General features: G+C 45.6%; 1 protein-coding gene across 1 annotated transcript in view; it reads right to left on the minus strand.

The window, feature by feature from the left end:
* The window catches only part of LOC135905551 (cell adhesion molecule Dscam1-like), a 448,511-nt gene that overhangs the window by 17,113 nt on the left and 412,108 nt on the right, over positions 1–19,290 (minus strand). Inside the window, exons 17-20 of the mRNA XM_070536454.1 lie at positions 15,769–15,900; positions 9,550–9,708; positions 6,130–6,200; positions 3,953–4,274 (exon numbers count right to left, since the gene is read on the minus strand). Of these exons, the coding sequence (XP_070392555.1) occupies positions 3,953–4,274; positions 6,130–6,200; positions 9,550–9,708; positions 15,769–15,900 (684 nt within the window). The remainder of the gene's footprint in view (positions 1–3,952; positions 4,275–6,129; positions 6,201–9,549; positions 9,709–15,768; positions 15,901–19,290) is intronic.

Raw genomic sequence — 19,290 nt, forward strand, 5'->3', positions numbered from 1 at the left:
TGAACACAGTTGCTTCACCCTCGTTCCACCCGAAAGCGAAGGACTAACTGTCGCTCCAAAAACCACACCCTTCTGCGTCCATCGAACACATCGAAGTTCATGTCGATAAAGCTGTCTCGTAGGTGTTAGGTCAACAATAGTTTGCTAAAAACCTCTAAAAAATCATTTGCTCGAGCGATAAACTGTAATTCATTTTTCTATAACTATTATTGAGCACCATCACTTAAATACGCACATTATCCAACATGTGCGCGTACTTCAGCAGGCGACATTCTTTATGTGGGAGAGCCTAGCAGTGTATGCTCCTGGATCGCCGCATCGCCTATAAGTCTTCGTGCGAAATACTTATTTCTCTATATCGGAACGTAGAGTTCATATACCCGTATCAACACCGACCTTTCAAAGCACAATCTATACGAGCGCATCAAAGGCGCACTCTCTGCCTTTGACGGGACGGTAGGAACGCCCAGAGGACCAAGTTTGAACCGATGACTGAGAATGACCGATGGTAGGGTCGATGACCAAATGGGAATCGCAAAAGCGCCAGCCTCACAACAATACTGTTGCCAAGGAGTCAGAAGTCACACTCGCATTACGTAATCGCCAAGGCAGCTTGGCGTGGGCAATAAACGTAAAAAATCTGCCGCCAGCACGGATGCTGTTCTCCGAGTTCTCAGACTCTGCGGGATGCGGCCTGCAAAAGAGCGCTGGTCTCAATATTGTCTTTTGTTATCGTTTCTTTTTTTCGGGAGAGGGAAGTAGTCCCATGAACTGGGATAAGAAGATCCTTTATCTTCTTTCCGTTCCTGCAATTGACAGCTCGGCGAGCATGAGCGTCCCGAACAGCCCTCTCCCTTTCAGAAGGCAGGCACTATGGGCGCTCAAAGAGTTGCCGCAAGTAATGCCATATAGCCACTTAAGTGCCGTCGCGGAAGCGGCACAGTGCCATTACGCGCACTTCATTTCTTGTGAATGGCAGATGGCAGTTCATTTAACAACATTTTTTCTTCATTTGTCACCGCAAGGAAGGCTGCGGCCCATGGGCGTATCACGCGGTGATAAAGGGCGTGAACGGGACCTGACATTCTCGTTATTGACGTGCTCATGTTAGCAGCTATTGCTTTTGACGGCATTCTGTATAGGCATGATTCAACATGCTCCAGACAGTCACATAGAGTGTAAAGAGTGTTCTTTTATTGCTCATCGTGTAAAAAAATCTCAATAACATTCTCGGGTTAATTCTGGAGAGTAAAATGTGTCCCTCAACCACACGTCGCATCATAACGCGAAATTAAGGCAGGCAAAGGAAACAATGACCTTGCGCTCCCGAGACAGTCAGTGTTCTGAATATACTACCTCTCATGAAATCCGTACAATGCAGCGAATGCTGGCACTTGTGTCAACCAACGAGCAACGAGAGTGACCTGCACATTCTAGAGAAAGAAACAAGGCTCGCTCAATGTGCGCTACCAAACCATCCGTGCGTGACGCTTCCATTAAATGTGCGGTCTTGGTGGGCAATCAGAAGTGCAAAATAGGGGAGCCATTCTGCTTATTTTTGCCTCCAGTAAGTAAAAAAAATCAATTATGGGGCTTTAAGTGCCAAAACCACCATCTGATTATGAGGCACGCCATCGTGGGGACTCCGGAAATTTGGACCACCTGGGGTTCTTTAACGCACACCTAAGTCGAAATAAACGGATGTTTTCGCATTTCGCCCCCACAGAATTCCAATTAGGTGACGAAACCATAGCTCCCACAGAACCTTCGGAGTTGGCGATATGGAGTGTGTGCCCTACTATCCCCTATCCGTGAGCATACACTCCGACTTACGATCATGAAACAAGCACCTGCACACGTCCGTGTGAACTACCGCTGCTTCGTGAACACGCAATGGACGCAGCACAGCTGAAACATGTTCGACAATGAAAAGGATGAGTGAATTAACGATTGATTTCTGATTGAATAATGTAGTAGTGGGGCAGACGACGGGGATGATAAGCGAAGGATGAAGCACGGGAGTCACCACGTGCCCCCAAACAAGGCGATGGTGGCGATATTAAGGTGATACCGTTAAGGGCCCGGTGTAGCAGAAAATCTGGTGTTGGCGTCCGGCGTCCACCGTGCCGTGAACGAAAAAGTCATTCCGAACGCCGCATACCGAGCCACACAAGCCCTCCGTGCAGCGCGTAGGCGCTTCTCAAATAATTCAATTTCTCAAAGTAAAATGCAGTAGAAAAATCGTAAAGTGTGACTTACACACAACCTGAAGAGATGGTAGCGTCAGATTTGAATTTGAATATACGAGAAAAAATAATTCCGTTAAGCGAAAACTCAAACCCCTTTTCCTGCGTTTCTACCATCCACAGAGCGGCGCGCCACGCTGCGTTTCTTGCAACACCATCCAGATGGCGCACGCCCTCGCGCATGCGCGGCCCACGCAAGGGGCCGCGTTTCTGCCAGAAAGCTCGCCTTCGTGCATAGCATTCGCCGCCAGCGTTTCCCGGTAAACATTGCGGTTATATAAGCTGCAGTTGCCGGGAAGCATGATAAGCAGTCAGAGGTCTTTGAATGCTGTCGCGTTCCACTCTCAAGGGTGAAGCTTAAGCGTCCTCCAAATTTTTTATCGCGCATTGAGAAAAGCGACACTGGTAAGCCACACACGAAGTTCGAATTTTGAAGAAAAATAGTGGTGCCCGAGAATTTGAAAACCGCCATGTGGAAAGCGTGATGATATCGATGGAATGCACATAGCTCTGTAATAAACTGCGGTGTTCCAGACTCTAATGTTGCACCGAAATCTCGCAGCGCATCTGCGCGTACCAATATATGAATAGCCGCAAAAAAAGCAATTGTTGTATATTCTTCATTCAGGATAACTTCATGTGTTGTTCTGTTTCGGATGGCCTTGTGGACATTTTCCCTTCTCCGGCCTAGGCCTGTAGGTATCGTGTTAAGCTTTGTTCATCCAACGTGAATTTTCTTTTAATGAGAAGACCATGCGTAGATAAGGACAAGTAATTACGCAAGTGAAATATTAATGCTCAGGGAGCAGAACAAACTGAGCATGCGCCCTGCTTCTGTCTACTTTCGCGAAATTTTACTAGTTTCGCGTGGTGAATACAAGTAGCGACGGGCACATATCGCAGCGGACATGTTATAAAAGGTGCTTCGATAACGAGTAAACCAAATCAGTTAATGCACTGCACGTGAGTAAGTCGAATTTTCAATGGAGAAATAGATTGTTGCGAGATGTATTGCTCAGTTGTCAAATCTCCTGTAAAGGAATATAGGAGAACAAGAAAGTTCACCGACGAATACGGTACTCGCTAATGCGAAATTTGACCACAGCTCTTGAGGTGCTTTAGCAGCAGTGGCAGACGAAGCACCTACAACTGTTGCGTCGCTCACTGTTCAGAAAGAAAGCGTGCACACGGGAACGCGTGGCTTGCACGGAGCACATTCTCTAGTGGCGGTGGCGGTGCAGGCGAAGTAGCGCATGCGCAGTGGGTCTGAAGCCCACGCCAGTGATTTGTTTCGATATATGGTATCGGTGGACACGCTTGCCACATGCCTTACTAATGACCTCATCGGCGACTGCGTGACGGCGTGCGCTACTATGGCACCATCTCGTAGCGGGTCGCCACCCTGGAGCAAGTCTCGTGCGGCACTCTGCTTCCCCCTACATTCTTTAGCCATACTCTCATTCTTCGCTTTCCTCCTCATGCTTCCGCTGTACCCTCCTCCTCCGCTTTCCCCCTCACGATCTCTTCACTACCATGGTCTTTCATCATCCACTGCCCTCCACGTTAGTTCTCTTTTTTCATCTTTCGGTTCGTTCTGCCGGTTATACCGACGCGGAGGCCTACCATCAACGCAAGAACGGGCGCTCAGGATCTGCGCTCAAAAGGGGAAACAAAAGTAGAGTGGCCTCTCCACATTGCTCACTCACCGAAGTCAAGTGTTCGCACCCTGACCACTTCCGACTGCGGCCCGGCACCCTTGGAGTTGAACGCCTGAGCCGTGACCACATACTCCGTGGAGCTGCGCAGGCCGCCAAGTTCGTAGCTCAACCGATGCGGCACAGGCTCCGCTGCTCCAGCTGCTTCACCCACATCAGCCGGTATTCTGCCGGCGTCGTGACTCACTGGAGCCGACAGCAGTGCTGGCGATGCCTCAAATGTCTTGAACGTGAACGCGTCCGAGCTGGACAGCTCACGGTAACCCACGTAGAATCCTTCGATCTCGTCACCCACGCTCGAACGGCGGGGATTCTGCGTAAGCGCAAGGCAAGAAACCGAATAAGCAGAGGTGTGACTTGTTTCCTATAGGAGCGAATGGCAGGGGCATAAAATGCTGTTACAAGTAGCTATTGAGAATGCAAGCAAGTTAAACTTTCCCTATGCACGTCTGGTATCTGTTATAAATCCCTAATTAGAGGTCCGACATACGTCTGCACTTCAAAGTTGCCTGACATATTCAAAGAGTGCTAAAACACGGTCAGTAGTAAAACGATCTAACATATTTTTGCGCAACCTCTCAAAGACCAATCACTTCAGCGGAGGAACACTATAGTGCCAAGAATTGCTCAGCTTCATCGTCGCGTGTAACAATGTTGGTGACCGCAGACAGGTTTCCAAAGTGAACTGAGTGCTTGGACGCCTGATTCGCCTTATACCTGGTGGAACGTTACATGAGGAACTAATTAAATGCAAATATAAAAGTTAGGCGTAGAGCGCGAGTACTTTAGTACTGGAATGTTCAGTTAACAATGTTCGCCACACCTTGAGATGTCGTTCAATACAATGAAGCACTTGGCTTAAATGGTGACTTCTTTCGACTGAGTTACTTTACGAAGAAGTTGAATAGCGGACTTCTCAAAGTTCTTTCGATGTCGTGTCTTAAAGATGGCGGGATTCGCGTCAAACAGAAACCTAACGACATGTCTCCTTGTAAAATCAGGTGCATCAAATGTGCTCGCGCTGTTTTCAGAATGACTCTACTGTGGAAATGAAAATAGGATGGCACTACTGTAGTAGACACCCGAGAGTAGTGCCAATCTTGTCAAAACGACCGAAGCAATCGCCTTAGCAAATTAATGCGAAGCGAGAACGATAAAAGCATCAAACAGCAAAGCTGTGTGAACGACGCAGAGCGTAAGGAAATGGTTTCTCTTAGCAAGCGGGGCTCTAGAAGAAGCAACAACGGCGTTATGGAATGTTGGAACATGAGTGACGCTGCTATTGATCGGTAAGTGCTAAAGGTTCACATATAGTCTACGTGGAGGTCCTAGCACAGTCCACACATACTTTCTTCACGCATCTTACGACGGCTCCCATAATAGATGCCCATCAAAAAGATGTATAAAAGTAAAGCTAGGGGCAGCAATCTCGAGCTACCACTTCCTTGGATACGGTCACTTTCGCAAGGTGTCACGTCACACGGCGCAGGGCGCGTCAAATTATGCCGCCGACAGCGATTGTGGCACTGTGCGAAAAAGAGTGAGCATCGCACAGCGCCAGAAATTCTGCCGGCCGCACACACCAACGCGCCCCGGGTTTCGCGAAATTTCACGAAACTGATCGCCTTCGCGAAAGTGATCGCTCGAGAACACTGCTTTTGGATTTACACGATCGGCTGCATTTCCGTGCAAGAGTACGATGCGGCTCAGTGCCACCAAATTCAGCAGCACACAAGGGCAGGACGAGGTCGACGCTAATGGTTGCAGCGCAGCCACGTCAGGCTCAAGCCACTCTTTCGAATCAAGTTTAGTTGAGTTAAAGAAGAGCGATTCTAGGCCACTGTGTACGCGTGACAACAAGAAATTAAGAAGTGAAAATGCATAACACTGCGAGGACTCTTTAGATTTCAGCACGAACATTCGATACAAGGTTCTTCGGTAGAAGTAGAAATTTGAAGATACTGTAACTGACATTGAGATAAGCAGGTAGTATAGTGCGAGTACTGATGCGACTACTGCTACGCATTCTAGTCATATTCAATCATACAATTTCGCTACAGCGGCGCTAGCCAGCATGCATTTCTGCAAAAATTTCAAACATTTTTTTATCTATAACCATCACTGGGTAACATACTTATGAGGGTTTAAAAAAGAAAAGGCATACTTACGTCAAATGACACAGATATTGTCCTTGTATTCGTCGCCATGGCTTGTACATTCTTCGGTGGAAACCGGGGAGCTGCGATGATTTTAACGAAATAAACTTTTGGCGCGTTTTCTTTTTTTATATTTTGTACACGAAACTTATACGTTCAGATGTCGACGAAACAAAGTGCCCATGTTGTTTGAAAGAAGTATATTTTTGCTGTCGCGCCTTGCCGGGCCCTAACTCCGCGCATGTAATCATTCGCTGAGTATGCATATAATTAAGAGAACAGCTGGGCAAAGTTGTCTGAACCCCACACAGCGCAAAGCAGATACGACGGTCAGTTTTCCATGTGTATAGGAGCACATTTTTCCTTCAATGTATCACAATTGCACGCCTATGCTTGCCTATACTCTTTTTAACCGTCTGCTCCTAGTACTGCTTTATATTTGCTGTCCTCATCGCCTTTCATGCGCATGGTCTCGAGCGACTCGCAATTAACTCTGTTTGCTCTATTCAGTACACTCGCTGCTGTTGTGCAAGTTAAACAGAGAGAAAGAAAGGAAGTAAGTCCAACAGGATCGACTCTTTATTGCAGAGCCACAAGGAGACCCCTGTGAAGACTGCCTGGCTGTTTCAAGAGCCTCCAAGGATCGCCGCTCAGCAACCTTATGGCTGAGCCAGGGCAATCAAGAATTTACGCTTCGTCGCATCCGTTATTTCCGTGCAGTAAGTGGCAATTCTGGAACATTAATTCCTTTACGTCAATTTTATTCTGGCGGCGTGCTGAGTCTCAAAATGTTTTCGTGGATGTAGTTCATTCAATAATTATCTGAGGTCGGCTTCGCCAATAAATCAGAGCAAATTTCATTACATGTTTTAAAAAATTCATAGGGAAATATTTGAGCCGATAGCCGAGACGGCTTGGGACCAATCCAATACATGCCATCACTAGAAATACTGCACGTACTGTTACAGAAACAAGCGCAAAAAAATATTTACAATTAAGTCTAATACTAACAATCAGCTGTATTCTTCAAGCGGATGCTCACCCAAAAAATACCCTTGAAATTGAGGGCAGAATATTCACTTCCTATATTGTAGCTTGTGACAGACCTAATTTAAGAGTCGCTGCCAATATTGGTGACAATGCCGCTATAGTAACTCGTGAGCCTGCTTCACGGTCTCTGAGGACATGTTGCTGCTATGGACCGGAAACCTGAAAACAATATTCTTCCGCCCTATAAACAAAGACATCCAAAATATAGGGTCCCGCGCTGGCTAAGATGATAAAATAAAGCACCCCTCAGGTTCGCCTCCGATCCGACCACTTCTACATTGAAATATTTACCATCGACAATGAGAACGTCACCTTTCGGTGGACGATACCCAATATCATCGGCCCTCCAGTCTCGACTAAAAAGCACAAAAGCAGTACTTTCTCAAGTTTTACCATCCCAGTCTCTTCCACCCCTTGGTCTTCAGGCAATGCGATGGCACTACTCTACTGCAAGCAACTACCAATACTCTCTTCGTAGCGCCCTCCGGTTCCTACTCGCCTTTCTTAGCAAGACTAAACGAAACATGTGGGCCTGCTATGCAAGTTCGAGCACAGTTTCCTCTTCATTCTGTTGTCTTCGTCATGCTGATGCATTGTTTACTGACTGGTGTTTAATTACTGCAACGTTCACCATGGTCACTTGCTTTGCTAGTCGAGTTAATGTTTATTCTGTCCTTAGGGTATGTGGCGTTGCATTCTTGCTGCTGATTTACATTGCTTACCATCTTTATTCGCGGGAGGGTGATAGCCTTCACTTAGAGATGGAAGGACAGGTTAAACGACAGAAATTCACGAGAATAATAACACTGCCCGTCACTCACAAAATGAAACGGGAAGCGCACTTTCTTTTGTGCTTTCGCTGCCTCATACAGGGAAATTGAGTATGCGTGCGAGGTTATTTTAGATTTAAGCCTCCTTTCAATACACAGGAGAGTGTGCACATATTTTACCTGGGTACTTTGCGTTTCGAGTATTTCAGCAAAGCTCGTACATCCGGCAATGAGTTTGCGGCCACGTGCACATAATTAAGGCATCTTAAAAAAGTGATCATGCAAATGAGGCAGCCTGATCCGATCATGATGGTTCCCACTGTGTAGCTATACAGTTATCCAGAACAGACGCAGCTACAGGGCTTCGTTCGCTCGCATGTGAACTTACACTTGCACAGGGGAAGTCGACGGAATTTACCAGCGCTCGTCTCCACAACTTGGATCCGAATCTACGGCTCCCCCTTCCGTCAGGACTACCTAGTGTGGAGGAGACACCTCTGTGTCGCTTGTGGCTGGCCATGGCCTTCACGAATGCGTACTCATTTAGGATGGGTATGGCCAACAGCCCTACTTGCAATGACTGTAGCTGCGAGGAAACAATCGCCCACCTTCTCTGAGAGTTTCCCCGCTTCAGTGTGCTCAGGAAATAATTTTCAAAATTGCTATATAGTCTTGACAAACGCCCTTTGTCGCAGGAAAACGTCCTGAGACACTAACCGAGACCATCCTCAACATGCAAGGCTTTCAAAGTGTTGCTGCACTTCTTTCGGAGAACTGGTCTTAGAGACAGACTTTAAGCAGAGCCATATTCTCCTTTCCTGATTCTCTTTTATTTTTACTCTTCCTTCCTTATTTCATTTTTCTTTGTAACATCTTTCTATTATCTTTTATTTCCCTTACGCCTTTCGCCCAGCGCAGGATTGCCAGCTGGTCTGAGAACTGGCTAACCTCCCTGTCTTTCCGTCTATTTCTCCTCCTCCTCCCTAAAAAGTGATACGCCTTTATGTTCATCGCAGTGCTTAAGGTGCATAAATAAATTATACAAAAGCTGGGAGCTCTACCGACGGTACCAGCACATGACACCACAGAATCAATTTGTCCCTCTCTACAACGCACTTCCATGGCAACGTCATCAGTTTCATCCCGTGATTGGAACGGTAAATCGAAAGGTTTTAGGTTCCCCTGCTGCCAACATGCTTTTTTTTTTCTGGTCTTCTCTCTGTATACTTTGTCAACGTATGCTGGATCGTCGAATGCTTTTCGCTTAGCGTGCGACCCTCCGATCTATTCCCTTGCAAGTGGTTCCAGAACGTTCTCCGCGTATAACGTTCAACATTCTCATCGAAGCAAACGCAAGCGTTCCCGTTTGGCCATGATCCCTTTCTGAATTCAATATCTGTTTCATTAAAAACATTATTAATAATTCGAGCCCATAATCGTAACTACACCACATTTTCTTGCGCGTACTCACGCGTAGCAATAGCAGACGCGACCCAGTAATTCAACAAATAAATTGCTACTGAAAGATACAACAGAATCGCATATACGCAAGGACGGGGTTGGGGGGGGGGGGAGCAAACTAGGATGAAGTGAGCGTTAGGCGAGCACTCACGCTCTTTAGACGTGGTGAAGTCGACGGGTGCGCTGTACTCGCCGATGCCAAGAGCGTTGTGAGCCCGAACTCGCAGCTGGTAGCTCGTGGTCGGCAGCAAACCTCGCACTGTGGCCTTGGTCTCTAGCCCGGACACCGACAGTGTGTCTTGCCAGATGCCTGACAAGCCCATTGAGAAGAGAGGCGTCATCAGGCGACCGAAGAAAGAGAGGGAAATTGGGTCGACTTGGCAGTGAGATACAAAGAGGAAGACTGGGAGGGTATCAACGTGCTTTCCGCTGGCTGTGGCGACATAGGACATACAGACCAACAGTGACAGCGACTTGCTACGGTAGCTCATTGGCTTTGGCATAGCGCTGATCAGCTCGAGGTCAACGTCCACGGTGACTGCGTTTCGACGGGAGCGAAATGCAGAAACGTCCATGTAGTTGCCCTGAGGCACACGTTAAAAAAACCCTTGTTGTCCAACTTATACCGCAGTCCCCCATTACGCCATGCCTCACAATCAGATCGTGGTTTCTGCACGTGAAGCCCTAGACTGTAAGTGGTTATGATAATGTAGGGCGTCATTTTTTCCGTCTGCGTAGCCGTTCTCTGTATATATGTATTCTGTAGCAGTGTAGAAGCATTTTTGTATTGCAGAACTATAAATATTGTTAAATATTCGTAAATCATTCCTGCATACTTATTTTGTTCAAGGTTAGATGTTTTGGCCTAGCGATAATTTCGAAGCGAATCGAATACCAATGTTCGAGAAAAACAACCTGCGAATATCGACTGAAATAGCAAATATTTCTTTGTTTCTGAACGAAGTGAAATATGAAAGTTATGTTGAGTCTGTTTCGTAAATGAAAGAAAGGCATATATACATCAATTCATACATGGAATGGCGTTCAGAAATGAAAATCCTGTCAACTCCAGAATTTGTGAGAAGCAAGTTGAAGGTGATCGCATTTTGTGCGCCATCATAATGACGCGCAGTAAACAGACAGCAGTGACAGGTCATCAGATGCCGATAGAGCGTGGTGATTGCGGAAGCAGCAAATTTTAATACTACGGCACTAAACATAGCTTTAAATAGGTGCAAACGTTGGGACATTGTCCACATAGTAAATCGCTTCACCTATGTTGAGGACGCATATTTGAATATACTTAAACACACGATATCCGCGTTGATTGTATGATTTATATTGAGCAAAAGTCGGCTACTCCTTACAATGGCTGAGCTACTGCTGGATTTTCACAGCAAACACCCTATGCAGCAGAATCATTCGCAAGAGTCTCCACTTTTATCGGTCTTTCTCCCTCTAAATTCCAATACGTGTTGTTATCCCTTATATTCGAACAGAAACGAACATTCGACAGCTTCGAATAATAATTTCTCGAATCGACTATGAATTCGACAGCCCAGCCCCTACTATACGGCTCATATTCGATATATCCAATATCCGCACAGCGATAACAAAATATAAGCAGCAGTAGTGAAGTGACACGTGTCTGCCGACGACGATGATGTAAAACCTATATCACTGAGACTTCTTCAAATTGTGTTTCAAGCCATAGTCGGGTATCATCATGAAACATGCCGCGAACTCGTAAAGAAAAATGATTATCTGTTCCATTTTCACTTTCATCAAGTTCTAGCTTGCGAAATCAGTCAGTGACCACCGTGATAACGTTTATTTTGTAGCGCTTTTTTTGTCCTGTCTACAACATCTTGGAAATCTGTTCTGTAAAGTCGCTCAATAAAAAGCATGTGCACGTTTCTGCGAAAAAAATCCCATAAAAGATGTTTCGATAAACTATACAGCCCGTATTAAAGAAGGAAAAATGGGAGCTGTACTGCAGCCTACGTTTCCTCACATTCAGGCAGCGTCTCTTGTCCCTTGGTCTGCGGCAACGACCAGCGCCCTGGAATTTGGCCCGTTCGAGCAGACGCGTTTTCAATGAGGCGGCGCTTAGCAAACCTGACCACTCTGAGAAGCAGATGCGACATCGATGACGACAACGACTTGGGGGACGATGATGGGGATGCCGACGGATCGCCGCAACGGAACGCGACCTCTCTTCTTGTTCGCTCGTCAAGAAACGCTTTTGGAGACGGCCCCTCTGAGTGCTTTCGAACCTCCGCCACCTCCCCTTCCATCTCCCCGCTGGATCATCTTTCCGCGAGAACCGCTGTCATGCGGTGGCGACTAGCTTCCAGGGCAAAGGAGAAAAAGATAGCGCAAGTGTAACGAGAGCGAAGTGACCGTGTCCTCTTCTGGTCAGAAGTACCCCAGAGGAAAGTTTCGAAATAGTACAGATGCTGGCACAGCTAGAAGCAATAACCATTTGCTAGATGTGGAACCGTACTGCGCAATATGTAGTACTTTTTTTACTCATGTTGGACGAGTTTTAAGATTCGTTCGGCTGACCAACGGCCCGCAGTTTAATGGCGCTGAACCAAGCCGCTGTTGTCATTGAGTACGTCTGCTCGAAAGTGTTGGGCGCAATTGATTTACAATTTCAATAAAAATGGTACTCGACGGTCGGAAAGACTGTGATCAGTGGCAGCCACTCTCTCCACAGAACGTTTGACACTGAAATGTTCCTAGTTCTTGGCACAAATCGGAGACTGGGCAAAGCGAAGTTTGACTAAAACCGGGAATTGGCTAAGGATACGCGTCAATACTCTATAAGTATAGTGTGTGGTGCAGCTTGTCCTCGCTTTTGCCTCAGTACTATTTTGTGTGTCCAGGACTACACGAGACTGCGTTTACTCTCCTAAACTGATGCCGTTCTTTTTCCGTGTACTTGTGAGATTTCTTATATATATAGCAAAGCGACTTTGACGCAAGAGGTTCAGAGTATATAGCTAGACATGCTTCTTACTTCTCTGTGAGTATGGCTGCTATCAACATTCTTTCCTCGACAAATACCATATATAACCTACGTTTCTGTGGCATCGCTGTGCAAACGTCTCATACTCTGCAACCGCAGAACTGGAGTTGGCATTTCGTAATGCTTTTGAGTGGTTTAGCGCATAAACATCCAAATTTGCATGAAAAAAACAGTGGGACCTTCAGGGTGGATAAACATGAACATTGCATAAAAACACGTTGCATACGATGAAAGAAAACGCATTTGTGTAGGCATCGCCGTCAGTTGTAATACATCTACATAACCGCTTAACTAAAGCATCTCTTGACATGGAGTAGCATTTGTGGATGGTTGTTTTCGAGCATTTTAGCGCAATGGAGCCGATCTTCTTCGGGTGGTCTGAAAGACGGGCTTTGGCTGCATGCAGATGGTTATTTCCTATCGACTGTTTCCAGGGGCGCTATAGCGTAAAGCTATTCCAAAGTCTTTCTATTTTATTTTTTTGCCATTAGCCCTCCACGATCGGTCAAGCATTTTTTCGGGACACACCCACTTGGCCTTTCTGTCACGCGACTTAATGAAAATGCCGAAAGCTCCTCTACCAATATCACGTGTACCCAATGATTGTGCGTAATTAGGACGAACAATGCAAAAAGAATATTTTCAATGCTATGCCTTTTTCACCATTAGCCCTATAGGTAAAAATCTTCGGGTGGTGACCGCAATATTCTGACCTACGACGGTTATCTGTCACCTGTCTGTCACGCGACGTCACAGAACCGCCAAAACTCACCACGTCAAAGTGGAATGTACGCAATAAAGAAGCATAATATACCAAACAAAACTGGGTTTTCTTTTTTTGAAATTGCCACTGACTGCTCCGTTGAGACAGAAACAGGACATGGCGGCCGACCGGTCGCTTCGACACTGGCTACGAGGCGCTTCCGGGGAGAAAAAATACTTATTTGCGTATTATGACAGTTTTTGCGCGAGAGTATAACGTTGACGAGCCCTTCATAAGCAAGTATATGACATCACTCTGCCAACTCTTTTTGTGGAGGGTCCGTTTTAGCGGCCTGTTTACCGTGCGTTGGACGCCGCCGTGACTTTCGATCAGCCGAGCAAGCCAAGCAAGGGAAAGCTGGCCAATCGCAGACGCCGGCACCACCCTCCTCATCAGGTTACCTACCGCCGCTGCGCCAGCTCGGCACCACCGAAACCCTCTGCACTTCTGCGTTCTCCTCACCTCTTGTCAGCCAATTAGGCCAAAAAAAAAACAGACATCTAAAGGTAGGCGATGCTATCCGTTTCGAATGTGAACAAATGTGACTTCGTATAAACGAAGAGCGCGTTTGATTGGGTTGTTCAAACCCCGCTGTGGGTGCTTGCGTCGGCGATTACGTAAATTTAACGTCAGGAGATTGGGAGGGAAAGAGATTTGAATATTTTTTACGTTACATGGCCCCAGGTCAGAGCTGCCGAGAGGCGCTCCCAGTACTGCCGTCACAGCAGCCGAGAAATGCGTTTGCAATGGCGTCACGTGACCACACCCTGTCCCGTGGTGGCGCTAGCGAAGAGGGCATTTCGCTTTGTTCACCGCGACGACGGTTATCATCGATGAGGATTATTATGGGTGTCGGCGCCGGATACGTTATCAAAGTTCCTCTCAGCTTTCGCTTCCCTCCATCTCACGTACTGCTTGGAAAAGCAGCCGGCTGTTCGGTTGCACCAAGCTATCTCCCACTTGGATTCATAACGACTCCGGAAGTGCGTCACTGGGATTCGGGGATTCGCAGCAACCGTCCATTATTATTAATGCTATTTGGAGAGGAGTATTTGTCCCCGTCATGGGGTGACTAAATTGGTTCTTTTATAATTTCAATGAATAAAAGAGCTCTTCGGAGAAATTTCAAAAACCGGCCACCGCAATTATTTCTGGCAACATTTCGTTTTCTTTTAGCGGAGTTCTATATCGCCTTCTTGAGACATTATGCTTCTGAACACGTCGCTTTTGAATTTTCTAAAAGTCATATTCTAGTATTACGTTCGCAAATCTATACAAAGATAAAGAAAAAACGATTGCGCTCCACCCGCTCAAATAAAGAACACCAGCCACTCCTCATATCGAGAGCACTCGCAGTTCGATAAAGTGGTTGGGTATGCCACTTTTTCCCGCGTATTTAGGTACCATTCCCGCACAACGTTTGTTAATGCCGACGCCAGAAGGGAGCCAGGGATACAATTTTTGATGCGTCAATATTATGGGTCAACAGCTTTCGTCATTTCGAGACGCAGTTCCGTCATCCTTAAGTTATCTGCGCTGCTGTCTATCCTAGCAGATCTGCCTTTCTACGTGATCGACTAATGTCCCTTAAGTTTTTGCTTATCAATGCCTCACTGATATTCTAAAATGCATTCTGCTTTGTGCTGCATTAAATACTGTCAACTTGACATCTGATGAACTGCATTACGAGTTGATGGCGTGTTTCTGTTACACAGCTTATCGCTCAACTGCTCTGAGGTAACGAAAGAAACGTAACGAGAGAAAAAAAACAAGGAGCTCTGCCAGCTCTCGTCGAGCTTCTCTCTTGATGGCGCTGTTGGTGATTTATTTCATAGGAGCCTACTCTCCTAGTTGCGCAAGGCATCGAAGCAGATGTCTAGGTGAAATATCGAGGTGCCATTTCCACATCGCGGCGTCACTTTTTATGGGCCTATATTCAGCAGTGGTAAATGGAGAAACCCGCCCTCCGTTCTCTCACTAAAGGTCGCGGAAGCTTAGCGAAGCAATGGCGGAAACTACTATCCGGAAAATGGCTCAAACATTTGGTAGCGCACTATAAGGAATGCGCACACATTTGGAGCACACAATTGTTCTCACCAACATATATCACTCCCGCTTATTGGAACATATCTCTGAAGTTTTGAAAACGTTTGAATGCACTTTTTTTTTACTTTATAAACGCTGTGAACTGTCTCGTACGCATATGGCTACCTTCGAAGGCAGGAAGATAAGGCAATGTTTGGAAACAGAAACAGCAAGGCGACTTCAATTTTTTTTTCGGTTCTACGGCCATTTGATCACCGAGTACGAATACTCGGTGTTCAAGAGTCGTGACGAATCAAACATGCTGGTATATCAAACACAATAATGAATCCTAAATTCCCAAGTACGTAAAAATCACATGACTATGCGACGCACTTTGGCAAGATTTTAATAAGCTACTACTCCAAAGAATATCCTAGCAGTATCCAACGATCTATGATTTAGGCTGAAAGCACAAAAAAACACGCATTTATGATCGTATACTAGAAATACAGCCATACGCACTGCATATAACAAAGTGCTCAGCTCACCATCGATCGTATTCCAGTGGAGCACGTATTGTGTAATGGCCGAGTTTCCCGTGAATGGAGTGGACCACGTGATCCGGGCTGTGCGGCTACCCACTTCTCGGACGTCAATATCTCCCGGAGGGTCCGGCACGTCTGCGCAGTATATAGTCAAGTGTAGGCAGAAGGTAAAAATATGCATGGACGAACCAGCTGCTACCCCGACTAGCGGCTGATGGTGCAACAGGACAAGTAATGATAAACGTAAAATATTCAGGAATATGTATTTCCTCTCGAATATTTGAAAACGCATGTCTTATTTCTAAGGTAAGTTTATTGTGCACTTCAACTAACATAATTAGTAATCCCTACATTCAACTGTGCGTATTTACATTTTCTTTCGACGAGGGCTGCTTTCTCGCATAAAAAAAAACTAAAAAGAAGCTCAAAATTTGAATGCAATCCTAGCATTCTGAAGAAAGTTCAAAAAGGCTCTGTAATTAGAGCCGTTTGACTCCACTTGTGGGTGTGACACACTATGTACCTGTGGATATGCGCACAATTCTATTTTTCTTTCTTCTTATTTTCCTTTTCCTTTTCCTTTTCCCCAAATGTAGGATAGCCAACAGGCTGAGCCCATGGTAAATTTCGCTGCCTTTGCTTTATTTCCCTACCTCTGTTAATCCCCAACTTTGCGATTACCAACGGCAGTTTTCATACACATGTCACCATTTCAAGTTATTCCCAAACTTATCTCAGTAATGTGAAATATCATACGGGAACTATAGTTTGTTTAACTAAGAGCATTACGTTTGGATTATGTCTCCATTGGGTATAGAGCGCTTATTCAATAAAACATCCTTGCGCTGTTATCATAAGCTTGGACCTTTTTTATCTCTATAGACCTTATTCACGGTTAAACGGAAAGCGGCGGGCGTTTAAAGCTAGCACCGCAGTGTCGCTGCAAATTCGGTTGAGGCCCATGCCTAAGTGCTTCAGGGAACGCAGGAGTTATATGACGTAAGCGCTATATTTAGTTGTAGAGCTCAGTACACCGATTCCCTGGCCGGTCATCAACTCAAATACTAACTAACGAAACAACGCTGTGTTTTGGCTAGAAAGTATAGGCACATTGAGACTGCCATAAAAGAACACGGTCTAAAGCGTTTAGTTTGCAATATAAGTTGCAGGGGCCCAAACTATTTAATGCTCCTTAATTTATTTGGAGCTAGCTAACACTTCAGTTGCAGCTATAGTAATCATGAACACAAATATATACCTCCAAGAACACGCAAGCATGCATGAATTCAAAAAGAAATTGGTTTCCTGTGAAGACGTGGCGTCGTGATCTCTATCTTTCTTCAAGAAGTTGATGAGAGAGATAGTTTCGCAAGAAGATCACACACTGAAGTTTTATTACTATGAGGCATTCTCCAGCAACCCAGAGTCAAATAACGTCGACACAAGCTATATACTAAATCCTGAAGGACCTGATTTTACGCAGAAAAACACAAGGTCCGTGTGATGAAGTTCCTAAATTAAAGCTCTCAGAAATAATGGGTGCCAGCCAATCATCATGCTGGACATACCTTTAGTGAAGATTGCCAACTAATGGCGAACGGCTTTTTCGTAACAGAAACTTGGGGGATTCAGCCCCCAGATGGCTTTAGCGTCATTCTCGCGATAGAAACTACGTGCACTAGCACGTAACCTAACATGGAAACAGTGGAATTCATGCGAATTTACAAACATCCTTGGATGTTAACATACGGCGTTGTGTTTCTTGTGTTCTCTCAAGGCATGATATCCCCCTTCTAGTCCGTCTATGGCTCACAATATAATATTCAGATGCGTACCCCTTTACCATCAAAATGACCAATAGCCAACTTTATGACCTCTTCCGGCCACAGCAAAATGACCTCGCAGCTTTTTTCGTGAGTACCCTCATTTTCGCCGGCAAAGAGCAGCCACTCTCCTCCGCACTGGACCAGCTGAACAAGCGCCCGCCCACAGAAAGCAAAATTATTGTCCATCAGCCTATGCAGACGGTCGTGCGAGACGCTCTAAAAGCACTGCTGCGTTACCTAATAGACACCGGATTGTACGACAAATTGGGACAGTGTGACACTGTACACTGTGTGAGCTTGTGTGGACATTAACACTGTGCATGACTGTGTGGCATGCTCACCGACTGCGTGATAAAGCACCCACAGATAAAGTCTTCTGTTGTTCCTTCTTCCCTTCATTTTTTTGCTCACCCTTCTTACCCCTTTTCTGTTTCCCCACTATGGGCAGCCAGCCGGAGATATTTTCTTGTTAACATCCCTCTCTTTCCATTGCTTTGATCTCTCTCTCTCTTTCACTGTTCCTGCGAAGGCACTGCGAAAATTCTTACTCACCTCGTCCCCCCAAGAAGCTGCAAAGCCAAACATAGGTAACAGTCTAGGCTTACGTGAATCGAAGCAACTCTTCGCGAGTTTTCCAGCACTTTATATTTCCAGCACTTTATAAGCCTTTTCCTTATACCACCTGGCGAACAAAATTTGTCGAGCTATTTAGCGACTTCTCAATGTGTGATTGTGTGCGCAGTTGAAAAGTTGCAGGAAAGCACTGATAAAGAAAAATCTATCACGCACAACTCTTTCCATTTATACGAATATATTTTGCATTAGGAAAGCAAGCCAGTGAAGTGCGAGCAAACGAAAACAAGTGTCGGTACACCCGGGCAGAGCTGCTGCTTCAAGCCCCTTCATTGGCAGGTTTTAGCCCTCACATAAACAGGCTCGCTTTCATTTTTTTTCTTTTATTCATAGTAGATTGAGGTATTTCTTTTGTCTCTCTCTCTCACTCTCTCGTATATCCACGAGGTCAGTACCGACGAAGATCTCGTTTGAGCGAAAAACCGAATGGCAGTGCTGGTGCGAGTGCTCCTAATGATAAAGCCAAATTAATTGCTCTCTCTGTTCCTCTAATTAGCTGTGAAAGGAAGGAGCACGGCCGTGTGCCTCGGCTTTCGCTCTCAGAAGCAAGAAAAAGGCATAGACAAAACAGCCCCCATTGCGCAGGAGGCGAATATCAGGCTCTGGATTTGTCGTTAGCAGCGATGCTCACGAAGAGAGTTTGCAGAGCGGAAAGAAATGTTCAATTCGACGATCCTGTGCCCAAACTCTAAATCAGGGCACGAGACAAAAAAATATATAAACAAAATAAAACACGAACGTAGACACGTTACCCTGTCAAGAGATAATAGGGTAAAACAAAAGAATTACAGAAAAGAAAAAGAAACTACTCACTATCGCGAAACCAGATGGCCGGAGGTACTTCCAAAAATTTTTTTCGATAACGACGACTTCATAGGGCAAACTCTCTTTTTGAACATTTTATGGATCAAAAATTAGAGTTGTAAAATAAACCATAACAGCCAGTTCAGATTTATCGACTCCGCTGTCTTAATATAACAAGGTGCACTGCGGCAAGCTGTGAATTGAATTGCAAAGTAAATCACGTCAACTTAGAAATCAATCGTAAAGAAATCCACCTTCTTTC

This window comes from Dermacentor albipictus, chromosome 3 (assembly GCF_038994185.2).
Source record: "Dermacentor albipictus isolate Rhodes 1998 colony chromosome 3, USDA_Dalb.pri_finalv2, whole genome shotgun sequence".
Classification (NCBI taxonomy): domain Eukaryota; kingdom Metazoa; phylum Arthropoda; class Arachnida; order Ixodida; family Ixodidae; genus Dermacentor; species Dermacentor albipictus.